Below are 9,697 nucleotides of genomic sequence, written 5' to 3'. Positions count from 1 at the left end.
GCCCATAGGGAACCATTGGGGAGCACTTGCCCATAGGGAACCATTGGGGAGCACTTGCCCATAGGGAACCATTGGAGAATGTCTGCCCCATAAGGAACCATTGGGGAGCACTTGCCCATAGGGAACCATTGGGGAACACTTGCCCATAGGGAACCATTGGGGAGCACTTGCCCATAGGGAACAATTGGGGAGCACTTGCCCATAGGGAACCATTGGAGAATGTCTGCCCCATAAGGAACCATTGGGGAGCACTTGCCCATAGGGAACCATTGGGGAACACTTGCCCATAGGGAACCATTGGGGAACACTTGCCCATAGGGAACCATTGGGGAGCACTTGCCCATAGGGAACCATTGGAGAATGTCTGCCCCATAAGGAACCATTGGGGAGCACTTGCCCATAGGGAATCATTGGAGAATGCCTGCCCCATAGGGAACCATTGGGGAACACTTGCCCATAGGGAACCATTGGGGAACACTTGCCCATAGGGAACCATTGAGGAACACTTGCCCATAGGGAACCATTGGGGAGCACTTGTCCATAGGGAATCATTGGAGAATGCCTGCCCCATAGGGAACCATTGGGGAGCACTTGCCCATAGGGAACCATTTAATACTGCCCAATGTTTCCCTATGGGCAGGTGTTCTCCAATGATTCTCTATGGGCAAGTATGGTTTCCCTATGGGCAAGTACTGCGAGAACAATCCACCTGTGAGGATGTAAGATAAGGGGATGAGAAAGTCTGAGGAGGCTGAAGGGTGACATAAATCCCCCAGAGATCCAAAGGTCTGGCTGCTTTAGCCTTGGCTCCATGCCACTATTCTGTGCTATATAAATAAATGGTGGTGATAGAGATGGAGATGTTGTTGTCTAGGAGCTGAGGGTGACATACATCTCCACCTGCCCCCTCTCTACAACTCTGTACAGATAAATCAGATTGAGGTTAGTAACTGGTCCTCATTGACCCGGTGAAGTTTACTACTGTACTGGCTCTGATTCGCCTCCGCGCTAAGGATAGGTAGCTGTCTTACAGGGCTTTAAAAACCATAAGGCTGTGGTTACTGTTGCTGTGTGCTTCCAAGTCATTTCTACTTATGAGGTTTTCTTGGCAAGTGTCTTCAGAGGGGAGTTACCATTGTCTTCCTATGAGGCTGAGAGACTGTGACTTGCCTAAGGCCATCCAAAAGCTTGGATTTTCTTGGAGGCAGATGGCAAGGTCCCAGTGCACTGCCTCTTTCTATAGGATTCTCCAGTGACAGCTAAAATGCAGTATCTTGAAATCCAAAAAAAACATCTAGGAGTAGCCGTGTTGGCCATATAGCAAATCCAATAACATCCAAACAATGATACTTTTATTGGGCCAACCAAAATGCACAATTACATGTTGCAAGCTTTTGGAGTCACACTGGCTTCTTCATCAAGCGTTTTTTTCTAGTATTGGGACCGCTTGGCATGCTTTGCCTCTACACTAACTAAAGTTTTCCTGATGCAAAACATGAAGACTTCTTGAGAAATTCAGTGTTCTCTACCTACATAGGAGCCTGTGGCTTCACAAAGGAAGGAGACATGCTGGATTCCAAGGAAACATCTTCTTTGCATTGCAAACACACATTAAATTTCCTTGACATTGAAAATCTACCAGTGACCACAGGGCCAAAGGGCAAGGTGCCAGCCTGCAGTTAGCCCTCCCCAGCATCTGACCGAAACAGAAAATGTAGGGCTATGACTAACATCTTCAATTTCTTGCTCCTGTTTGCCTGATGAAGAAGCCAGTGTGACTTCGAAAGCTTGCAACACATAATTGTGCATTTTGGTTGGTCCAATAAAGTTATCATTTTCTGTGTTAAGCAGTTTCTCTTCTCCATGTTTAGTGCTTCCTCCCTGCTTCTGTTATAGTTCAGTCATCTAGATGTATAGCCTTTTACTCAAGTTATTAAAGCTATATTTTAATCTATTTTTCAGCTATGAGAAACTTCCTCCAGGGCTTATTAAGGTAGGTCAGTAGACTATCAATGTTTTTTTTTTAAATTTTAATTCAGCTAATCTTTTTTAAGGATACCTTTTAATGTCTCTCAACCTACCAAGTCCCCTGAGGTGATTTTATTTCTATCTACTAGATCAGTGATGGTGAACCTTTTAGAGGCCGAGTGCCCAAACTGCAACCCAAAACCCACTTACTTATTGCAAAGTGCCATGTCCCTCTGGCTTTCTAGTAACAAACTCTGTGCTGGGGCGACGGCACATGTGCCCACAGAGAGGGTTCTGAGTGCAACCTCTGGCATGCATGCCATAGGTTCGCCATCACTGTACTAGATGGTTACCATTTGTCTCTAAATCTGGGTTTGAAGCAAAATGTACCCAATGTATTTCCCCTGAAGAGAAGTATTTTGCCTGCCATGTTATGGTTTTTCCTCATTGTTTTGATTTCCCCCCCACTTGTGCAGGAAAATGAGACTAAACCAGAGGACTGCATTCCTGATGTACCTGGCAATGAACACGCACGAGAGTTCCTGGCACATGCTCCAACGAAAGGGCTCTGGATGCCACTAGGGAAGGAAGTCAAAGTTATGCAATGTGAGTGAGGAGAGTATGTAGATTTTTGTAGCTCCTGTTGTATGCTCTATCGCTAAATGTTGATCAGTAAGAGTATGAACAAATGTTTTATTGAACATGTTCTGAAATGTTTTCACAAAAGGGCAGGCCATGCAGCAACACCATTATTATGGAATTCTATCCCTCCAAAAAGACACCCCTATGACATTTACATTGACAGTGAAAACATTTTTATTCATCTTAATGTATAATAATGTTTCATAGATCACTGAAGGGTTTATCTCATCTTCTTCCAATGTTCATGTTAGTTTTCATTTTTTGTTATAAGATGGTATGAGGAGGGCATTTCTTCCTGTAAAAAATGATATAAAAATACTTCTGTAAATAAAGCAAAATAAAAATATATTTCTTCACAACCTTTAAGGGGTGTTCAAGAAAGACACTGGAATAATCATTGTCAGATCTGAGCTAACAATGAGAGCTACTGTGGTGCAATAGTTTGAACGTTAGACTATGATTCTGGAGGCCAGGGTTCAAATCCTGACAGCTATGAAAACCTACTGGGTGACCTTTGACAAGACAGAGACGCTGAGCCTCAGAGAAAGACAAACTCCTTCTGAACAAATCTTGGAAACAAACAAAACTATGATAGGTTCACCTTGGAGTCACCATAAGCTGGAAAGGACTTGAAGGCATATAGCAACAATACAACCAATGTTCCAGTATTACTTGCCAAGGAGTTTGTTGAAACAGCTATGTATATAGACAACTTACATGCATAATGGAGAATGAAGAGAGGGGAGTTAGTGGGGATGGAATATAAGGAGTTATGAGTCAACAGACATGAATGCTATGGATAGTTTAAGAAAGGTTTGGAGGAAATAGTAAGTTTGGAAATAGACTGTGACTGTTGTGTTCTTTCACATTCTGCATCACTTCTGCAATCATCATTATAGGCAAATAGAACTAAATGTAGGGCTAAGGCAGCCCTTCTGAGTAGACATATATAGGATGGCACTGTGAGACTACATTTCTATCTACAATGCCATGGAAATAAATTCCATCAAACTCTGTATGAATTAATGCTGGGTAACTATACATAGGAATGACATTATTATTTAACATGTAGTGAAGGGGAGAATTAAAGAGTTTTCATCTGAACTAATTCCATTAAACACTTTTGAAGAACTGTGCTTTTGCTCTTTCACAAAAGATAACTGAATATTTTTTTCTTTTCTATTGCACAGTGTTTTAACGTTTCTTAAAGAAGTCTTTTATCTTTTTTCTTATCAAGGTTGGAGATGTAAACGTTATGGACACCGGACAGGGGATAAAGAATGTCCATTCTTCATTAAAGGCAACCAGAAATTAGAACAATTCAGAGTAGTAAGTAAAACACTGTGGCATTACTTTTGAATTATAATTACGAAAACTCTTTAAGTGAGCATGTCTGAAGATTTTCTTCTAGCAGTATGAGAGCAGGACTATTAAGATGGAAGCTGCTCACTTTTGTTATGAGGTTTCTGTGGAGGCAAATGGAGAGGATTTGCGTAAGTCCTTTTCCACCCAGTTTTCCTCAGGAAATACTCCATGATTAAATCTACCCAAGAAATTTTGCTGCCTGAACAGAAGCATCCAGTGGGCCCTTCTTTCAATCACACCTAGTCTATTTATTTTGACACTTGAGGCCCATAAGCACTTTTCTTCCTCCCAATAGAATAGAAATAAACCGACAGTAAATTAAATAATTTGCTGTCCTTTCATGGCCCCTCTCAAATGAGCTGCCTCACATTTTTAAGCTTTTTATCTTCAGCTATCTGTTGAAACATATGGAAGCTCAACTATGGGGAAAACAGCCTGAGAAGGGGACATACAGGGGAAACTTAGCAGGGGCAAGAATAGGTAAGCACCTGTCCCACCAATTATTATTTATTTCAACAAGACTGTCCTTCAGGAATGCTTTTTACACTGTCACATATGATGTACAAATATCTTAAGACTGTCTAGATTTTCAGCACAGCGCAGGCACCCTGGGGCACATGCAGAAACTGGATTAATGCAAGTTGCCAGAGTTTTTACTAGACCAATGGTTTATTCACCAGTGTTAAAAAAAACCCAGTTCACTTAAAATTAAACAATGTGGCTCGTTACAGAAATTTACTCTTTGAAAAATATTCATAGAAACAGCGGGAACCCAAGGCCGTCTGCCACCTCAGCATGGCAATAGCAATAGCAGCTTCATTTATATACTGCTTCATAGTTGACTGAGCAGTCTCTAAGCAGCTCACAACTGTTAGCTAATTGCCCCCATCAAGCTGGGTACTCATTTTTGCAACCTCAGAAGGATGCAAGGGTGAGTTGACCCTGAGCCACTGACTGGGATTGAACTCACAACCTTGTGGTTTGTGAGTAAGTGGCTGCAGTACAGGCATTTAACCACTGCACCACCAGGTCTCTTATAATAATTGCCACCTTTATTTCCCCTCTTCTGCATCACTTCACGTGGAGGAGAGGAGGCATAGGGTTATTGGACTGTGATGATTACATCTCAGACAGAGCAGATCAAGGAGCACATGGAGTATTTTAAGCAGGGGTTCATTCTTGCATGATCCTGATGAGAGCGCCAAAAAGTTGCTTTTCTTAGACTGCAATTCCCAGATTCCCCAAGCCAACACAAGCTATACCTATTTATTCAAGAGTAAGTCCCTTTGAGAGTTCAGTGATGGTTGCTGTCTTGTAAATGGGTATAGGAATACAGCCTTACTTTCCTTAGAAAGCTATGTATCTCTCAATCAAAGGAGAGCCATTTATATGAACAAAGTCATGATTCTACATAGGACAGGTAGCCTAATATAGGCTGACATAACCTTTACTCCTATCCTGAGGGGATGCAGAGTGTTTTGAGCACAGGAAATGCAAAAAGTGAAAAAGTTGTGCAAAGTTACTGTGTTGGACACTGATTTCCTTGACCCCATCCAGGCACATGAAGACCCCATGTATGATATAATAAGAGAAAATAAGCGACATGAGAAGGAAATGCGGTAAGTATGGTTCTGTTTAAATCAGGTCCTTATAAATAATAACAACAAATAATATATATATTAGAATGTTACAGGAACTTCATATATGCAGTGATCCTTATATTGAACCAGTAAAAAAAGCAGTGATGTAGTGGTAAAATCTGAAGTGCAGGCAGACATCATGATGGGTCTGCCTGTAGCAGTTTCCCTAAGGAGACTCCAAAATGCTGACAGCTATGATATGAGCATAACATGTCTAACATTTTTCATCAGTACCAGGAATAGATCTTTATATCTAATGTAACTTAACTACCCATTCAAGACTGACCCACTCCAAAATATTATGGATTAAAACAGGGATAATTTTCAACAATATATTATTGCTGGGAATATTCACCTTCTGAGCCGTAGCTTCACTACATCACTAAATTTATATCCTACCCTATATCTGGTTACCTTGGGGTGGCATACAACAACATCAGTTCCAATTAGTTTAAAATAATAAGGGTTAAAAGACTACAAGCATATTTTACAACATAAATACATAAGGTATTGCAATCTATGTGGTTTTTAAATACAATTATAGATACTGGATTGAAGTTTAATGATATAGAAGCAGAATGTATACAATATTGCTATACACTGATAAAAAAATAATGGAGTAACATGGAGATTACAAATTCAGTACCAAGAATTTTATTATGAACAAGAAGGAAGTAGAGCTGCTTTTTAGGAAGATTTTGTTAATAAAATTATTGAAATGTTATGTATGTAAAAACAATTATACATTGAATTATGAAAACTTTCCCAAAGATTTACTGATACAAGATACAAAGAGATTGAAATTAGTTTTTTATTGTTAAAAATTAAGGAAAATAATTTGTTAATTTAGTGTTATGAGAAATATTGGTAGTACCAAAAAAAAGACTACAAGCTTATTAAACAATTTATCACTCAAAACAATAAAATAAAAAGTAAGTTCAAGTAACATAAAATAATATATGCAGATCAGATGAAATCAGTCAGGCCATGTTTTGACCTGACACCCAAATGACACCAATATTAGTGACAATTGGGCCTCTGAGGGGAGGATACTGTAGGTGCCACAGTGGAGAAGGCTCTCTCTTACTACTCCCTCTGCCCCACAGTGGGTTACTAAAGAATTGAGAAGTAGTGGTGGGTACAGATTGGGGAGATGAGGTGCTGGGAGACCTTGTGACAAAAGTGGGATTTCAAGCAAGGAAAATCCTCATTTACTGTCCAGTATCATTGACAAAGTATTTCAGTACCTCTCCGCTTATGAGTTCAAAATTAAGTGCTGTTTCAAGGGTAAATACCCTGACCTTTTAAGTTTATTAATTGTTCATCTTATTTCTGCTGTAAAGTTGAAACAAATAGTCTGCTCACCCAAGGAAAATTTCATCTTTTCTTGGTCACTTATGCATTTAGAATACAGCAGTTGAAGCAGCTGCTGGAGGACTCTACTTCGGATGATGACAGCAGCAGTGACAGTTCCAGTTCTTCAGGGTGCCAGGAAAAGGGCAAGAAAAAGCGAAAGAAGAAGGAGAAAAAGAAAGAAAAGAAAAAGAAGAAAAAGAAAAGGAAGCACAAATCTAAATCTGACAAGAGATCTGAATCAGATTGACTGCCTCTATAGTAAATTTACAATGTGTTGTGAAGCATCCAAAGAATCATCCTTCCCCAAGGGCTTTGGAAAAGTTTCAGGGCACAGTCCACAAACATGTTTACATACGTCATGTCATTTTGTGAAGTACCACAGGTCCTCCTGCTGTTCCTCCATGTTGAATTTTTCGTGTCCCTGGGGTTTTTTTTTAGGCAAAGTGTAAAAGAGCTGCTACTACAAGAAACTAACTCTGGTGTGTGTCTGTGTGTTACCATCTCACCCCAAGCAGCATTTTCTGTGTGGTAGGGTTTTGGGGTTATTCTTTTTGTATTGTATTGTAGCCCCATTTTTCTTTTTAGCCCACTAAGACTTTTAAAATAATCAGTCAAGGGGGTGTTAAGTAGAAGGAAGTTGTCAGGAAGAAAGCTTACAAAGTAACAGTGAAAGTACACTGGGCCCTTCATCTTTGCGGGAGTTAGGGGCACAGGACCCCAGTGAAAGTGGAAAAACGCAAATACAAAAACAGTAATTTTTTTACCTGACAACACCTCTAGGATTCGCTAGGCTCTCTAGTACAAGTCTTCATTCATTCAGAGTTTTCATAACCCACTCTTTTGCCAGAGTGACTTACAAATTGTTAATTACATATTCCTTGCCCTCAGGTTTACAGTGCAAATGAGACATGAAACAAAAGGAGAAGGGAATATAGTGGAGAAGAGGATCAAGTCCAATGGTTCTTCTCCCTCTGAGGCCATGGAATGGAGGGAGGAATAGACCCACTCTGGAGGACCTACAAATGCTTAGAGAAGTATTTTCTCTAAAAAAATATCTAGGTCCTCCAGTGTAACTGTGGTTAACTTCTGGCAGAGTTTTGCTAGAGGATCTAGAGATACCTAGAGAGATTATATTAATCAAATCTGCAAATAAAGCCTCAAATGTGGAAAGCCAACTGTATATACAAATGCTTCTTGGTCACAGCCTAGGAGATTAATCAGAAAAAAAAACTCCTCTAGTCTTCCCACAAGCAAGATCTCTGTGGTGTTGTCCAGGATTCATTGGATGGTAATACAGAAAGACAAAGGCTTAAAGCATGAATCTATAACTGAGTTTGGTGTGGACTGCCTTCAGCTAAATGTTGGGTTTTTAACAGAGACTTTTAAAAAGCTAAATCGTGTGATTAAAAGACAGATCAGTCATAGATGCTGGTTTGTTTGCTACAAGAAAATATTTTGACTCGGATGTAATTTAATGTGTACAAGAGTTATTCTCTCCTTAGCATAATGCCATAGCGTACCACTTGTACAACCTGCTAAACCACAGATGGTAACAGCTGGCCTTCCACATATTGTTGAACTGTAAATCCCATCACTCCATGTCAGTGGAGCATCTGAAGGCTCATCATACCTGGACTAAGTCAAAGGCAGTCCGCTGCCCAAATATGACAGACTACCAATTATGATATATCTTTTGTTTGGACTACTGTAAATACTCGCGTATAAGTTGAAAAATTTATACTATAAAATTGACCCAAAACACTTGGGTCAATTTATACACAAGTCAATATGATAACAAGATGGCAGGGAGAGCGATCGTTCGCGCCCCAAGCCTCTTCCCAGCCCAGCTGTCTCTGGAGGGGGCAGCTGGGCTGGGAAAACAAGGAGAGGACATCCTTTATGTGCCCTTAAGTTTTACTCTCGACTTATCCATGGATCATATAAAAATCCAGAATTTTTGCCCCCAAACCTACCCTCAACTTATACACAAGGTAAACCTGTACATGAGTATATATGGTACTCACTTGAAACTATGGCAATAGGGCTTTTTTCTAAAGCAGCTCTGCACAATAATTTCATTCCGCTTGTCAGATCATAAATTGCACAGGGCTCTCTTAAAGTTTTCCATGTCATGTGAGTTATTGATAGACTGTTGTGTGTTTGAGCAATTCTTTAGGAGTTCCATGTATTCTGGATGTGGAACCATTAGAGGCCTAAGCCCAATTGATATAAATCCAAATCTACATGAATACCTCCTCTTAAACTGCAATATTAGCTGAAGAGGCAGCTAAGATGTACAATAGGTTTGGCATTGGCAATAGAAAACTAGGCTGTGATTTCAGTATTTTCTTATCCTGTGAATCCATTTTTTTTTAAATTATTGAGAACATTAAAAATAATTTTGGTTCCCTGCAAAATTTGATCTACAAACATTAAACCCTGTCTTGCTATCTTTTTAACAAATTGTGTTGTCTTGTTTGTTACTAACTGCTACAAATGTGCTTAAGAAGTAAGCAACTCTGTAAAATTAGTAAGATACGCCATTTTTGGAGAGTAATGAAAAGTTAGGATGTAGTTGTAAGTGGCTGCAAATTTGTTTTGCTTTTTTCTTTTGTAAATAGTTACTGAGACCTGATAAGGTAGAAATGTTAACATTGGTGCCGCTGGTTTGTCCAATAGAACAATAAAAATGGTTCACCAGCTATCTTTGACAGATACACAAACCA

General features: G+C 39.7%; 2 protein-coding genes across 2 annotated transcripts in view; one reads left to right on the top strand and one right to left on the bottom strand.

The window, feature by feature from the left end:
- Window positions 1–9,434, top strand: part of LOC121934151 (retinitis pigmentosa 9 protein homolog) — a 9,933-nt gene extending 499 nt beyond the window's left edge. The window contains exons 2-6 of the mRNA XM_042474284.1: window positions 1,963–1,993; window positions 2,445–2,574; window positions 3,848–3,939; window positions 5,533–5,594; window positions 7,023–9,434. Of these exons, the coding sequence (XP_042330218.1) occupies window positions 1,963–1,993; window positions 2,445–2,574; window positions 3,848–3,939; window positions 5,533–5,594; window positions 7,023–7,218 (511 nt within the window). The 3' untranslated portion in view covers window positions 7,219–9,434. The remainder of the gene's footprint in view (window positions 1–1,962; window positions 1,994–2,444; window positions 2,575–3,847; window positions 3,940–5,532; window positions 5,595–7,022) is intronic.
- Window positions 2,828–9,697, bottom strand: part of LOC121934147 — a 36,602-nt gene continuing 29,732 nt past the window's right edge. Inside the window, exon 10 of the mRNA XM_042474271.1 lies at window positions 2,828–2,905. The gene's annotated coding sequence lies outside the window, so the exon portion shown is untranslated. The remainder of the gene's footprint in view (window positions 2,906–9,697) is intronic.

This window comes from Sceloporus undulatus, chromosome 6 (genome assembly GCF_019175285.1).
Source record: "Sceloporus undulatus isolate JIND9_A2432 ecotype Alabama chromosome 6, SceUnd_v1.1, whole genome shotgun sequence".
Taxonomy (NCBI): domain Eukaryota; kingdom Metazoa; phylum Chordata; class Lepidosauria; order Squamata; family Phrynosomatidae; genus Sceloporus; species Sceloporus undulatus.
The sequence above is the reverse complement of the archived record's forward strand: the minus strand, read 5'-3'. Positions and strand labels throughout refer to the sequence as shown.